Source organism: Apteryx mantelli, chromosome Z, assembly GCF_036417845.1.
Source record: "Apteryx mantelli isolate bAptMan1 chromosome Z, bAptMan1.hap1, whole genome shotgun sequence".
Classification (NCBI taxonomy): domain Eukaryota; kingdom Metazoa; phylum Chordata; class Aves; order Apterygiformes; family Apterygidae; genus Apteryx; species Apteryx mantelli.
Genome location: NC_090020.1, coordinates 8,661,809 through 8,677,123, shown reverse-complemented (window position 1 = coordinate 8,677,123; position 15,315 = coordinate 8,661,809). Strand labels below are relative to the sequence as shown.

Sequence of the window (15,315 nt, the reverse complement as noted above, 5' to 3'; positions counted from 1 at the left end):
TCTGAATCTGATCATCACTGTATTCCTCATTGCAATCGAAGAGCAACTCTAAGGTTGCTTCTGTCTGCTTCATGCCTTGCGCACATTTTAAGTGAGAGTACTAAGGAGGAGGAATTTCCTTGAATTATACCTACTACTTAATAAATTTGTTTCCTTATTTCTTTTGTTTGGAGCAAGATAAACCCTAAGCTGTAGCAGCATTTGAGAACTAAAAGCTGTTCTTAGAACTTAAGCCACCTTAAAAACTTCAACTTTTCCACTGAGCAGAGATAACACCTCCCACATTCCCAGACCTTCTGATACATACACAGTACATAGAATTCTTAGTATCTTGCTTTTGTAGTTTGGTAGATCAGCTTCCAAAACACCAGCTAGGCCCTCCAAGTTGCTCTCCAAGGATGAGGTACTCTAAGAAAAAAATAGAAAGTTTCCTGATCAGTCAGGCAATATCAACCCATCCCTAACTTAAAGGTAGAAGACAGAAATCGGGTAAAAGCATTATTTCACATTATCTTCTTGCCGAGAGAAGTGATTTTGACTCCATTAGCACTACAGAATTGCTCCCATGCACTAGAAAGAAGGAGCAAAGATCACTAAGAATGGCTTTTCCTCCCCAGAAAAGAATTGTAATGCCTCCTGTGAAGCAAGAGTTAACATTGCCTCAGAGACCTCTTAGTAACAAAATTAAGCAATATGTTAATGATATGAAGTATAACACCTTCACAGTTCGGTTTTGTCGTAGATAATGTATGTGCATGGCGCACATTTGCATCCTTAGCCTTTTCCACACTTTTTTATTAGCCTCAACCAAGTCAGGACTTGAGACCTGGGCAACAGCCAGATCTCTTTAATTCCTCCCATACCTTGGAAAACTGGAAGCAGCAACAACATTCACAAATATAAAGCAATAAGTCTTCATTACTGATACTTTATCACTGCTTGAGAGAACATGCGCATTTAAGAACTTTCCCTTTTCGGCACCCGATTTTGTGGGATCTGACAACCTTCCAGCTGATCTTAAAAAAAAAGGGGGGGGGGTTGTTTTGACTGCTGCTGGACCACTGATGTACAACAGCACGCAGGTGGGGGAAGAGGGGAAGGGAGACATTTTATCCTCCACGCGCTCCCCGCAGGGACCCAGCGCCCCAGAGCCGCACGGGAGCGCCCCGCATACCTTCTCTCCCACCCGGCATATCAGCGACTCGAGCCTCTCCTCGATCTCCGACGGCTCGGACGTCCTCCGCCTCTTGTGGGGCTGCCCTGCTCCGACACACCGAGCGCTCCGTTACCCGCCGCCGGCGGGGAGCCCCCCCACCTCCGCGCCGCCTGCCCTCCCCACGCATCCCCCCACCCCCATCCCGGCCCGCGGCGGGTGGGCAGCCGCCCCCGGGTTCCGCCGCCTCGGCGGAGCGAAGAGGCCGCGCGGAGGCGGCACCCCGCCGCGCGCTCACCGTCGCTCTCGTCGCTGTGCCGCCGCCGCGACATGGCGGCGCCGGCGGTTGGCGGCGGTTGGAAGGAGCGCGCGCCGCTGCGGCGCGGTGGGGGGGAAAAGGGAGGGTAGAGCCGCGCCGCGCCGACGAGGAGCGCGGCCCTTCTACCGCCCGCTTCCGGCCCGCCTCGCCTCTCCTTCCGGAGCAGGAGGCGCCGCGGCGCCTCTAAAAGCCAGAGCGGGCGGGGGAGCCGGGCGCCGCTCTGCGCCGCGCTCTATGGCACGAGGGCGGCCCTGGAGGACTTCCGGGGCGGGAAGGCAGGCAAGGGACCGGCGCGAGGCACTGTGCAGCACAGCGCGGCGCAGAGGCCCCGCCCCGCTGAGGCCCCGCCCCGCCCCGCGCCGGGAGCTGCTGCCGGTCGCTGGCGCGCGGCGTCTCCCGGGCGACGGCGCTCCCCTCCCCCTCTCCCACCCCCCCCGCCAACGGCCATTGGCCGCCGCCAAGATGGTGCCGGGGGAGGCGCCGCCGCCGCCGCCGCCGCCGCCGCCGCCGCCGCCGCCGCCGCCGCCGCCGCCGCCGCCGGGCAGCGCCGCGGCCGAGCCCCAGCTCCAGCCGGCGGGCGCCGCCAGGAAGCAGCGCGCCCTCGCCCGGAGGAAGGTGCGTGGCCGGGGCGGCGGGGCCGGCGCGGGGGGCCGGGGCCGGGGCCGGGGCGGCGCGGTGACGGCGGCGCTGTGTTTCAGGCGTTTTCCCTCTTCGTGAGAGCCAAGGAGGTGCCGGGCGGCGGCGGCGGCGGCGAGGCGGCGCGCTGGCAGTGCTGCGGGCAGGCCTTCGCCGAGAGCGCCGCCGTCCACCGGCACGTCGCCACGCAGCACGCGGGCGAGGTGGCGCTGGCGCTGCAGAGGCCGGCGGCCGAGGCCGAGCCGGAGCCGGAGGCCGAGGCCGAGCGCGGCGGCGGCGGCGGCGGGCCGCAGGGGCGCCCCGAGGTGGCGCGGGGGCTCCCGGACACGAGCCACGTGAGCCAGGAGGCCCTGACGAGGTAAGCCGCAGTGGCGGGTGAGCCGCGGCAGTCGCTCGGCGTGTCGCGGGTCCCTTCCCCGCTGCTCGCGCCCGTGCGGAGCACAAGGAAATCACTGCTGTGCTGATACAGGAGGAGGTACGCCCCGGGGTTTTTTTTGATGGTGCATCAGAGGATCGCACTCTCAGAGCTGTGTTTTCCCACCCCTGTGCTGGTGTTCCTTGGCAGCTCCTGTCCATAAGCAGGCCCTCAGCAAGGAAAGGCAGTAGCGGGAAAGAGTAACATAGCACAGTACAGTCTGCACAGATCCCCTTCCCTGCTCTTTCAAGCAGCCTAAAGACTTGTTAGGTATGAATGAGTGTGCTCAGGAGAATGTTCCTGACTGAGAAAGAGGCCAGCTTGTGCTGCTTAGAATGCAGCCACGCACCGTATCATTGACAATTTTAGCTTTTTTTTGTTTAAACTTAAATTCTCAGTGTACAAGTTTGTCAATTTATGCAACTAATGAGACACTAGGGAGCCCAGAAAAGAGTTCTTGTATCCTGCATGTTGAAAGAAATCTGAGTGCAACATGCTGTAAGCCACTGGCAGAGATGTCTGTGCCACAGAGATGAATTCATTTTGTAACTAGTCCCAAGAATCAGGAATGTGGGAGCTGTCTTTAGTTGGTATTTCTGTATCTTGGAAATGGATCAAACCCAAAAGTGCTAACCCATATATATAACTATATTTATAAATATAAAAAAAAAGTGTGTGTATATGTGTGTGTATATGTGTGTGTATATATAAATATATATATATATGCATGCAATTGCCAGAGAAATTGACTGCTTTTTGAAGTGTTGATGGTAATAATATGATATTTTTGCGCTGTCAGCTCTAACATCTTTTTCCTATTTCCTTTGCTCTGCTATGGGCAGCAAGGAGGGAGAAGTACTTCTGTATTATTGTTATTGTGAGGTGAAGGATCCAGAGAAACTCTGTGCTTGGCAAAAGGCTCTGTGCCAACATCTGCATCTGACTGGCAAGGTAAGGCTTTAAGCAGTAGCTGTATTCTTTACAGAAGAGCATCATCTTTGCTTAGTGCGGGATGGTGTATCATGTGGACAGCCAAGCTGTAACCTGTGCTGTCAGAGATGAGAAGAATGGAACAACTGACAACTTGGATCAAACCATAGGATGGTGCCGCTCATTCCTGCAGAGCTGCTTTGTTCTTTTCATTTCCTGGAGACTAGGCCCAAGGAGATCAGCTGGCTCATCTAGCTGGTGCCATGGGGCTGTGGATGAGGATGAACTGCAGCCTTATGAAGCTGATTTTCCTGAGCTATCTGTGGGGAGAAAGATTTTTCAAGAGAGTGAGTCAGAGCAGGAAACTACTCTATCTTTGACTTGTCTTGCGAAGGAGCCTCCAATGGTGGGAGACTGGCTTCTGTAACCTAAATTTAACCATGTAGTTACACTGGAGTCACCCAGCTGCACTACTGATACTGATGGACATCTTTACCTTGGCAGGAGCGTCTCCAATTCTGAACATTTGCCCTATTTCCTCCTCTCAGGTTTTCAGTTCCCATACTCTTTTCTCTAATGCCTACTATGTTGTTTGTGTTTCTTATTTTCTGGCCTTTACTTCCTGTTCTGACTTTTTGGGCATTCTTGGGCATTCTGATTATTCTGAGCATTCTTGTCAACCACTTGTGGCTTAGCTCCATAGAAATTACTGTATGGGCTGTGTCTGAATCCTCTGGTACAGGATGAACTGTGCCATCAAAGCACTGTCTCTTTCCCAAAGTTCATATCATTCTTTTTGCTTCTTTTTTTTGTATTTTTTACTTTTCTGTATTTCAGGAGTTGGGACAGAAATTTCTCATGATATTCTGACTCAGCTAATAAATATGCATCTTGTCTGTGACATTTTCCCAGAGCTGGTGCTGTTTAAAATAAAACAGATTCAATGTTCTGCATGTGCAAAGCCAGCCTTCTTTATTCAGAAGGAAAGAAAGGAAGGTACCTTCCTTAGTCTACTGCACAGGTCTGAGGGTAAAATGTCCTAATGCATTAGCTTTTTTTTTTTTTCTCAGATATCTTACCTGGGGGTTTTTTGCTTTTTTTTTTCCAAGATAGGTACAGCATTTGTCTTTTCAACCAGATATTTTTTTTCTTAGTTCTCTTTAATTCAGTCATTTTTTCCAACATTTCAGATTTTTTTTCTTCATTTCTGTCAGTGCTGTAGATAAAATGACTCATACTGGGATTTGATATTATGTGCAGTATTCCACATATTCACATTTTCGTTCTAGCTACCTGAGTCACTGGGCACAATGCCATTGTTCTTCCTTGGGCAGACCTCCTGTGGGAATTTTAACACTGACTGCAAGATTTGCCTGTTAACCAGTCATCATTTCTCTGCTTATTGCACATTTTTTCTGACTTTCTTGCTGTTTTTCTTATGAAATGGCCCAAAAGTGATTACTGAATATTTATTCCAGCTTTTCTTTTATTATGTTTTTTCTGCCCAACTTCACTATAACTGTCTTCTATTCCTTCCTTCTTCAGTTGTCTCTTTTGTGAACATGTTTCTGTGTCTACCTTTTGTTAGCTGGTCATATTTTGCTAATGTCACTGTGATCTCTTTCTGCTGTTATCATGCCTTAACCCCAGCTTCTCCTCCTGGCTTCCAGGTACGAGTTGCTTCAGAGGGAATTAATGGAACAGTTGGTGGAAGCAAAGTAGCTACTAATCTCTACATTGAAGTTATGCTCTCCCAGCCGCTGTTCAAAGACATTTTGTGTCGAGATGATTTCAAGGTATGAGTAAACAATTTCTGCATAGGCATTGTTAATACAGGATGCTTAATATTTGAGAAATAATTTTGTTGCTTCTTGATAGTGCCTCTCTGCTGCTTGAAAGAATTGCATAAGGCTCTAGCACTTCTGCTTTCCCACCACAGATCTAAGGTGGGGATTTCTAAATTTACTTTGTTTAGGTATCTCTGCCAGTGAAGGCAGCAGTGGCAGTTAGCAGCAGCAGCTACAAGCTTTGGCAGCTATGAGTATGGCTGCAAAGCCATGCATGCTGCACACAGGTGAAGGCGGAAGCATACTCCAACTCCACTATTTGTTATCAGATTTTTACTCCAACTCGACTGCTGAAACCTAAGCATCACAATTTATGCTCATCTCTGCAAAATATTTGCATTTACTCCTCTTCACCCTATTTTGAGATCCTGACCTAGAAGCTTACTGGTTTAGGTTCGTGCAGGCTTTGGTGTCCTTAAAGATGCACTGTCAGTTCCACAAATCAGATGTTTTCTAAAGAAAATATACAGTCAGAGTCAGAAAGACAGAGTTTCTCTTTACTCTAGTTAGTGCCTGACTAGCAGGAGAGTCAGGTGCTAACTTCCGCCTGTCTCTGAGTGTATGTGCTGATTGCTGTCTTCAGATGGTGATGGCAGGTGTAGCTAGCACTGTATGGTATTCTGGAGGGCTTTTGTTTCTCCAGCACTATGGGTACTTCATTCTCTGAGGAAAAAAATGCTGCTTTTATTTAGTATTGTTGTCTTTCAGACACTTTTATTTATAGGGAATATTATTTCATTTTCCATCAATAACCAAATTAAAGAGAGTTAGTGAAACTCATGAAGCTAAAATCCCTCCATAGAACTGCAGTGCTGATTCAGTCTTAGCTCTTTAGCTATCTGCTGTGCTTGTCTGAAGGTAATCCAACCTGTCAGTTATGGTGATGTGTAGATGTGAAGATGAAACAGGGATGGACTTTTATCTCAGCCTTGGCAAAATCTCCAACCCTGCATGATCTCTCTGGGCACCAAAGCTCATGCATTAGTACATGTTGTTATTTTCTGTCTCACAGTTCCTCTGTGTACTGTATACACAAGTAAGTGAGGTTTCAGGTTCCTGTTCCCAAAGGACAGGGGGCAGAGGAGTGAAAAATGAGCCTTGAACTATGAAAATATTCAATGGCCACTGTAGTTACTGCAAATCAACTTTAGTGAGAGCTGGACCAGTGCTGCACAGCATCTCACTCTCATATTTGTTTATATATTTAGTAGTGCCTAAGTCATGTCTGAGGCTTGGCCCTACAGAAATTCTCACTTCCTATCCTCTGCAGTTGTGGTGCTTGCTAAAAAGGGATTGCCAGGGCCCCCAAAGGGGAAATCCTATGCATGAGCTTCGGGGGGGGTCAGAATCCACAGCTTTAAAATTTTAAGCCTGGCTGATCTCCCCTGTTTCTGTTTCAAGCCCATGAAGCACTGCAATTCTCTTCACACGTATAATGACAAGAGACCTAGCTGTGCGTTGTGTCAGAAGGGATGAAGAGAACTGCAGAGCCCAAATGTGTCAGAAGGATCAGTTACTGGAAGGGATTATTTATTTAAGTGAATATATGATAAAGAAAAATCTGTTGGGGTCAGCATGCTCAGTAGCCTGACTTTCTCACGATAGGTGCTAATGACATTGTTTCTGACTAAGAAGTCTCTAGGTCTGCTCACTCCTTGGTGGCTCTGCTGGGACTGGACCTGTTGCCAAATAGGGCCCATCTCACCTACTGAACAGTCACTGGGCCAAAGACACCTGTCTCTTGGGTCATGGTAAGGGGCCACTCCCTGACCTTTGGATTTAAGAGTATTGATCTTGGCAGGAGACACGTTTCTTTGCCTCAGACACTGAGATCCTGTCATATTCTATTGAAGATTTAGAAATTAGAAGTGCACTGGCCTGTATTTGAGTGGATAATCATGATCTTGATGGCTGGAACATTTCAGTGGATTGTTCTGTGTTTAATTTCCTAGAGCAGTGCAGGAGGAGCTCACTGTTTCCCGGACCTTCGAGTTGGAGTATTTGAAGAAATTGTACCTATGGGCATTGATCCAAAAAAAGTTTCTTATAAAGAAACTGGTAAGTTGGTCTGAAAAATAAAGCCTCTCACCCAAGTGAGAGGTAAGTGAAAAATAAAGTACCTTCAGCAAAAACATTTCCTTCTGCACAGTTGCCAAGACACAGGAGAAGTAGATAATGGAAATTAATCTGCTTTTGGTAGTCAGAGTTACTGGTGCAGAAAATTTGCTGGCCCAGGTTTTGGTTTGCTAAGTGTTTAGCTGCTTCAAAAAGTTCAGAATTAACCATCTGTTTTGTGCCAAACTGTAATAGTTCAAGCGATATCAACAAGGTAACTACCTTGTTTTGGGGTAGCAGTGTCGTGCTTCAGTCAGGGAATATGTCATAGGACACCTGCTAAAGGCAAGGTGAAATTACGTATAATGATTAGGAAAGACATTTCAATGCAAGGATATATTTATATTTGTTCTAAATATGCTGTAGATGCTTGAGACAGCTCAGAAGTGATACTGTATACAGAGCTCCAATGCTCTGTCATTGTGGTTAGCCTGCATTAAGAACCAAGCTGAACAGGAAATTCTTCCCTTGGAGTCTTCTGGTGTATCCAGTGGATTCTGGAGCCCTGGAAGCCAGGAGCTGTGCTCTGTTTTGAGAAAATGCTAGCATCCCACTGACACTTACAGTTGAGAAGATGCATGTTCCTAAATTAGGCACTACTGGCTTAGCTTTGCTTCTGCTGAAATTAACAGCCCTGCCCCTGTCTCTTACACTGAAGCAGAACCAGGTTCTGAATCAGCTTCTGGCCGCCCACCTGACACAAGTTGCATCTGCTACCTGTAACGCCTTAGGATGGATTATGCCTGATAGGGAGTAACTAGGTATTCATCTGCTGTGAGTACACTTACATAGCTGGTAAGCAGGAGCACAACAAATAACAGCAAAGCAGTTGTTCATTTTGGGCTTTTTTCACAGCAAGAGCTTTGTTGGTGTTAAGTTTTTCCAGCAGTATTTACATTTTTTTCACATATTTTTCAGTAGTTTGGCAGGGGAGTAGTTCTTTTCCATTATTTAGTAGTTGGGAGTAGGGGTTCTTTCCTCCCCCACCTTTATTTTTTTTTCTTTTTCCTTATTTTTTTCAGCAGTTTATGAAGGTGGTTCCCATTATTTTGACCCTTTATGGAGTTATTTTTTTTTAATAAGGTAGGGGGTTTTGGTGGGGAACATTATTTGTTTTTCAGCAGGTTCAGAGTCCTAAGTCCTGAGCAATCTGGTCATAGTTGATCCTGCTTTGAGCAAGAGATTTGGCTAGGGACCTCGCAAGGTCCCCACCAGCATGAATTGTTCTGTGGCCCTACTCTTGTACTGAGACTTTCTGACAGAGATTCACCCATGCTGGGACAAGTGACAGAAATTAGAATTGGCAAAATACTTAGGCCAATTCCACTGCAATGTGCAGTGCATCATTTGTCTGCATGCAGCCTCAGTTAATGTCTTGGTTACTTTCCAGGCACAGAGAGATCAGTATGAACAGAGCACATGGCAGGGTCTCGTAGCTGTATTGTCCAAACTGCTGTGGCATTACGGTGTACTCTGCTCTCTAGAGAAACTGGCGGTCCAGAGTTTGACTCTTAAGTGAGACACCTAAATTACCGTGGAATGAAATATAGAGGAAGAGAGGGGACTTCTGTCCTTCCATAATGGAAGTGGATATGTACCTTTGTCAAGGAATGCCCTCCCTCTGCAGTGGGTCAGGTACTCTGAACACTGGCTGCTGGCAATTTAGCTCCTTAATATCTTTCTGGCAGGGATTTCTCCTGGAGAGAACAATGTCTAGATTACTTCAATGCTGCTGTGAAATATTTGTCACCTGTTTTATTTCCAAGATCAATTAGTATTTATTGCTCATGTAAGACTGATCCTGCAGCTCACAATTCTCACCACAGTATCAGAAGAATGAGGTTAAGGGTTTTCTCTCTCTCTCTCTCTGAAGAAATAATTCATTATTTCTTTAAATTGAAGCAAGTCTGACAAAGGATGGCAGAAATTCTGCTCCAGAACAGGTAGTTCTATGGCAGGTGGAGCATTTGACTAAGATATTCAGGCAAGAGCCTGCGGCTTGAGTGAAATCGTAATGTCAAACATTCTTCCTGTATCATCAAATTCTTTAGTCCCCTGCTGTTGGGTATTTCAGGGACTGTCAGACCTCACTTCTTTTCCTCAAAAATCAGAAATGCCACTTGCAAGCTGAGAAACTTTATGTAAATTAAAGTTGCACTGAAAGTAGTACATGCTTACGGAAATTTTCCATTTTGATCAGCTGAGACAAATTTCATTGAAAAAAAAAAAGTGTCTGTGTAGCTTTCTGTACCTCCACAAAGGGAATGTGATGAAAAAAAAAGCAAAAAGGAGGGAAGTATTTCTCGCTGTTTTGTTTTCTTTTTGTTTTATTTTGTTATTAAGAAGTGTAAGAGTTGCCAGGAGGACATAGTGAAGATCATACAGACAGTCTGCTTTTCTTTCTGTCACCTAGAACAGTGTTGCATTTCCTTTCATTCACCAGCAAGAAGCTAAACATGGATAGACTTGGCTGGTTGAGGTTGGGATGACATGAAAACTGTGTGAGCTGTCACAGTTGGAAATCTAAGGAGGATCTGAATCAGTGAGATCTTCTGCAGTGTTGCATTGTAACTCTGTTTCTCAAAACTTCTTTCTCTTTTTTTAAAGGAATCCATCTATCCCCTCAGGAATTTCATAGAGAAGTGGAACAATATTTGTCTCAGGCCAATCAAGGACAAAGTGATACTATCTTACTGGACTGTAGGAACTTCTATGAAAGTAAAATAGTAAGTGCTGTTTGTTTCTTAAAGAAGTGTGTTACAGGTGCTGAGGGAAGCACTTCACATTGTGGGTGTGTGACCTTACTGGGAAGGAGAGGTCATATTGACTGGAATATGTACAGAGTTTAGTTCAGTAATGCAGACTGGATTGAAGCAGCACAGGATCCTGCCCAATGACCCGGAGTAGAGCTTGCCTGGCTGACTGCTTATACAGCTTGAGGCAGGAAGGAGAGCAAGTGGTCCATGCAACATTAGCAGTGGATAGTATGTAGTCTGAGGTAAAAGTAACATGATTTGTAAAGATATAGTCCAGTATTTTTGCCTTCTCCCATATGTCAAAAAAGGGGGCATCCTGCTCTCCTATCTTCTCTCTGCCACCCCCTCTATATTGTTGTGGCTCATCCTCCCCTGTGAGAGTTCTGTTCTGTTCAGCTCCCTCCGTATGTTTGGATGAGGAGAAATGCTGTGCCCAGGAATCCTCTTATGGATTTTAACAGGTATTTTGATGCATAAATGCTGTTGAGGAACTGCCTAAAGCAGCTGCAGTGAGCTGGATGTTCTGGCCCAAAGGTTTGTTACTTCCTCTAGTTTGAGACACAGGCCTTGGCAAGTAAGTCAGCCTGCATTCAGTTGCGTGGCCATCTGTTGTTATTCCAGGGACATTTCCAGGGCTGTCTGGCTCCAGATATCAGGAAATTCAGCTATTTTCCCAGCTATGTAGATGAAAACCTGGAGCTTTTTAAAAACAAGCGTGTCCTGATGTACTGCACAGGAGGGATCCGCTGTGAAAGAGGCTCTGCTTACCTACGGAGCAAGGTGAGATGACACTGTGAGGGCACAAGTGTCGGGGAGTTGAGACTGCTTTGAGGGCAGCTGTCTCTTCTTTTGCTGGCAAATTCTTGTGTAGCGTAAACTGCTCAGTCTGGGGAGATGAATGTCTCTGATACAGGTTTGCCTCATGCTACCTGCCAAGGACACAGGTAGTCTAACACAGCTGAGAATAATATGCATGAACTACAGTTACAGCAATGATTGCTGAGTGAAAAGCTACATAATCCATTTGCTGAGTAGAGATACTTGTAAGTTTGCTCTGCTCATTGTTGTGGCATTTTAGGAAGGCTTGAGAGCATTTTATAGTGCTTTCACACCCTTGCCTACAAGCTCTGTCTAGGTTATGCTCTGTGATCGTTACTGCACAGCTTGAGCATTTCAGAGTGGTGAAGATCAGCCAGTCAGCACTTTCCCAGTGGTGTGGAATTAAATCCAGCACACTGCATTGTCCTAATTCCACTTTCCATCCCACTCTTTCCCTGAGTCCTTCCGTCACAGAGTAAGGGAACAGCACAGATATATGTTCTCCAGAAATTTAAACCTTCATCCTTTTTCAGTTGCACCATTGAGAAATTCTGTTCCTGTCAAAACCAGAATAAGCAGTGGTTCACAGAGGTTCAAAAGCATTTTCTCTGTCATGCAACAAACCTCCAACAGCCAAGGAGGTTACCTGCCTTTTTTTGAACTGTACTATTACTGTGCATTTGGGCTCATGCCAGCAAGCCAGCATTGTGAGAGCAGCCCATTAATCTCCCATGGTGCTGGCTGGAGTTGAGGGCACACATGGTGCTGTTTGGTCACCGAGAAGCTGCTGCTTCTCCTTGACCTGTGGTGTTTTCAGCATTTGCTTTGGGCACTCTGGCACAGGCCTGCTGCCACTGTTTCCTTGAGCTTTTTTGCTAATATGCTTTGAACAGGCAGTGTGCAGAGAGGTTTACCAGCTCAAAGGTGGGATTCACAAGTACCTGGAAGAGTTTCCAGATGGATTCTACAGGGGGAAGCTGTTTGTATTTGATGATCGTTACGCCATTTGTTCCAATGAAGATATCATCTCAGGTAGGACTAAGTATGTAAGCGCAGAAGGCTGGGACTCTATTGCAGTGGTTGCCAGAGAGCTGCCTTGGCCAGGGGGAGCCAAACTGGCCTGTGTAGTTCTTCGTCTTACTCACTTTGGTGTTTTAGTGCTGTCACTTTTCATGATGGCTTTAACATCTAAAACAGAAATAAGAGCAAAGGGGTCACTAAACAGAATTCCCTAAAGCTAAGACAATAGAAAGATGCATCCTCTGCAGAATGGCTACTGTTACGAGCCATAAGCCCCTAGGAAGACATCAAGCACTTCTCCTTTTGTTAGCCAGTTGTTGCCCATAGTGCCGATCAGGCCGTGGTTGGCGAAGTGACCAAAGCATTAAACAATTCTGCTGTCAGCTGGTCTCTCCTCTAGTAGTCTCACAGAACATTAGAACAGACTGCCAGGCTTTGAGAAAGTGGTGGCACTAAACTCTACAGCACTTAGCTGTTTTGTGTTTTGAAAGCTTCTGTAGCTTGTAGGATTCTAATGACCTTTAGCTGAAATTAAGAATATTGCCCTGTCTTCTGGCTGGGTTAGCTCTTCAGCTATTTCAACTGAAATATTTGTCATTGTCTTTTCAGTTGCCAGGTACAGATAGAAGGAACTTGGCTCTGGCCTGTTTTTAAGAAATCAATGCTGTTTTTTTTTTTTTCTATGAGTAGGCAACTTCTTGAGCATAACCTCCCATTCCTCTTCTGCATTTACCATATCCATCTTGAAGGTACCTGGCTTGGCATAGAAACAGAACATACTCTGATGTTTCGCAGCCATCCCTACAGAAGTATCAAAGGGGAAGTGTTGGGACAAGCACCTTCTTGATGCTGCAGCTGAATTATGATAAAAGCTTTCTGTTAAAGATTAAATCCTGCCTGGTGCTGTGGAAGGACTGTACCAGGACTACAAATGACCTCCCCATACACAATAAGCCATTGCTTTCAGATGGAAGCAGGTTTCATGGTTTCTCCTTCCCCAGCAGGCAGTCCTGGGTGCTGGTTACCACCAGCCTATCTTTTTTGCTCTCTTGGCAACAAGAATTTGTAAATCTGTCTGATCTGAACGAGAGGAAACAGTAGTGTGCGCTATTTTCTTAGTAGAGCCTGTCCTGAGAGGCAGCTTGTCCTAAGCTTTTGATGTCAAAACCAAAGTTCATCTAAAAATGAGCCAGGTTCTAGAATACCAGGCTAGAGCAGGAATAAAATACCCAGAAGATGATGGTTGGCCACTTGAATGAGAGACTGTAGCAAAGGGGGACAAGATGGGGCAATGTGGATCTTAACTTTGCTTCTCCTCTCTCCAGCATGCAGATACTGCGGGACGCTGTGGGACCAATATAAACTTTGTTCCAGCCAGCACTGCCGGCAGCTTGTCCTGACATGTCCAAGTTGTCGCAAGAAAGGACTTACAGCTTGCTGTCCTGTTTGTCAAGAGAAAGAGCTCAAGGTGATTTCGAGGGCTTCAGGACAGGCACTTAAGGAGGAATGTGAATGTACAAGGAGACGGCCGAGGGTACCTATTGAACATATCTCACAAAGCACCCTGGATACAGAAAAAGATTAGGCTGTTTCTTTAGCTAGTTTTACATCTGACACTTGTGTTAATAGGAAGGACTTCTAAAACCAGATCCCTCTCTGTTATTGCAGTTAGGTTTGGATATCACAATAATTTGTTGGCTTGGAAAGTCTTGCTCCTACCCTGCATTTATGTTGAGTATGCCCTGAAAACTGTCCATTACTTAAGTGTAAATTACCAGAGTGGCCAACCCATTACCATTGCTACAGGATTTTTCTCCCTAGGTGCAGTCTTGCACTGTGCTTCTCTCTTGGGGGTTTTGCAGAAGAATATGTGTTGGGGACACAGCTGTGCACAGTTCAAAAGAAACTGAAGAGACTGAAGAAAATTCCATGCTGTTCCCTCTCTAATTTATGGGTGTGCATGCACGGAGGTGGATCTGTCCCACTTCTCCACTGATCATGCAGCTTCAGTAGCTAGTGCTAGGGTGATGAAGACAGCACATGTTTTAACTTCTGGGTGTGTGACTAGATTAGACTTGCTTTTTACCAGTGTGAAGCAAGGGGTATTTACCCTGAAGTCATTGACTGACTCCCGGGTAAAAACAGTTAAAGGCAGGGTGAGGACTCCTGTCTTAACTGGAGCAAAGGCGGAGGATGTGCATTGCCTACAGATACTGTCTGCCCAGCCTTACTTGTGTATGACCTGTGGCACCAATGGCAAAAGTAACCCTCATCATTATGATGCTCTCCCTCCCTGGGAACTGTTGATATCCCTCAGCCTGTCAGTATGTGAAATATCCAGGGCTCAGCTCCGCTTGCACTAGGAAAAATATCAACAGGTTGAAGTGTGTTGAAATTGAGACACTCAGAGGAGAGCACAGAGAGTGCCAAGAGACCAGCGTTACGGCACTAGAAGTGAACGCTGGCATCTGTGCATAAACGCCAGCAACAGCTATAAGGAGACTGCCAGATCATTTATTCAAGCTAAATAATTTATGATTTGGGGAGCATTTGTGCTTTGTAAACATGGATTGAGTTTTTTAAAAGCTGTGAGATGTTTATGCATTTTCCAGCTTCTGTTAGCGGGGAAATTGTCTCTGATTTGGAATCCATGGCATATGAGCTCAAAATACTGCCTGCTGCTTTGTGTGCCTGATGCTGTAGAATGTACTGAAAGGTTTTATTAATAGTGTGGGTGATGTGTCGTGATTGAAAAAAAAATCTTTGAAACTTATTCTCATTTTTGGTACTAAGTCATTAGTCATTAGGAAATCAAAATCAGTTACTTTTTTATTATTTTTTACTGGCAGCTGCTTTTAAAGAGATGAAAACAGTTTACTCAGGTTCCTGCAGTTGCTCAGCATCGGTTAGGGCAATGTTATTTTAATATAGGTTGTAACCTTCTCCCACAGTGCTACAAATTCAGCATGGTCTCATTGGTGACTAGATTGGCAGCTAAAGACCGAGCACTGGTTCCATTAAAGCCATTGCAAGGCATTTCTTCGTACTTCCAGTGTTGTCAACATGAATAGCTGTTCAACAATAGCCTTTATAACGGTTCCTTTCATGAAGCAAGACTTGAAAACTAATGAATGTCTACTTTGGGAATCTTTCCAGGATGGCATTTAAAAATAGTAATTCTCAGTGTGATCCAGACTAGAGATGTAATTAGAAAATTCCCATGAGCAGACATCTTCAGCAGAAGACCTGGCAGGATCCAGGCTCCCCTGGCACCTTACCTCACAAGCTCTGCTAGCCAGCTTACC

General features: G+C 45.9%; 2 protein-coding genes across 3 annotated transcripts in view; one reads left to right on the top strand and one right to left on the bottom strand.

Moving 5' to 3' along the window:
- Positions 1 to 1,560, bottom strand: part of NCBP1 (nuclear cap binding protein subunit 1) — a 31,613-nt gene extending 30,053 nt beyond the window's left edge. For both annotated transcript variants that reach the window (XM_067316723.1, XM_067316725.1), the window contains exons 1-3: positions 1,452 to 1,560; positions 1,175 to 1,260; positions 308 to 408 (exon numbers count right to left, since the gene is read on the bottom strand). In XM_067316723.1, coding sequence (XP_067172824.1) covers positions 308 to 408; positions 1,175 to 1,260; positions 1,452 to 1,485 — 221 coding nt within the window. In that variant the 5' untranslated portion in view covers positions 1,486 to 1,560. The remainder of the gene's footprint in view (positions 1 to 307; positions 409 to 1,174; positions 1,261 to 1,451) is intronic.
- A 374-nt stretch (positions 1,561 to 1,934) lies between these two features.
- TSTD2 (thiosulfate sulfurtransferase like domain containing 2) lies at positions 1,935 to 13,596 on the top strand. Its single transcript, XM_067315971.1, has 9 exons — positions 1,935 to 2,087; positions 2,171 to 2,466; positions 3,366 to 3,474; positions 5,124 to 5,249; positions 7,253 to 7,358; positions 10,023 to 10,141; positions 10,793 to 10,951; positions 11,884 to 12,022; positions 13,336 to 13,596. Exons 1-9 carry the CDS (start codon positions 1,935 to 1,937, stop codon positions 13,593 to 13,595), a joined length of 1,467 nt encoding a protein of 488 aa, XP_067172072.1. The 3' UTR covers position 13,596.
- Positions 13,597 to 15,315: the final 1,719 nt, after the last annotated feature.

Coding starts and splice junctions, on each gene's coding strand:
- TSTD2 (XM_067315971.1), top strand. CDS start 1,935: ATGGTGCCGGGGGAGGCGCCGCCGCCGCCGCCGCCGCCGCCGCCGCCG. Junction 2,088..2,170: donor GCGCCCTCGCCCGGAGGAAG/GTGCGTGGCCGG, acceptor GCTGTGTTTCAG/GCGTTTTCCCTCTTCGTGAG. Junction 12,023..13,335: donor CAATGAAGATATCATCTCAG/GTAGGACTAAGT, acceptor TCCTCTCTCCAG/CATGCAGATACTGCGGGACG.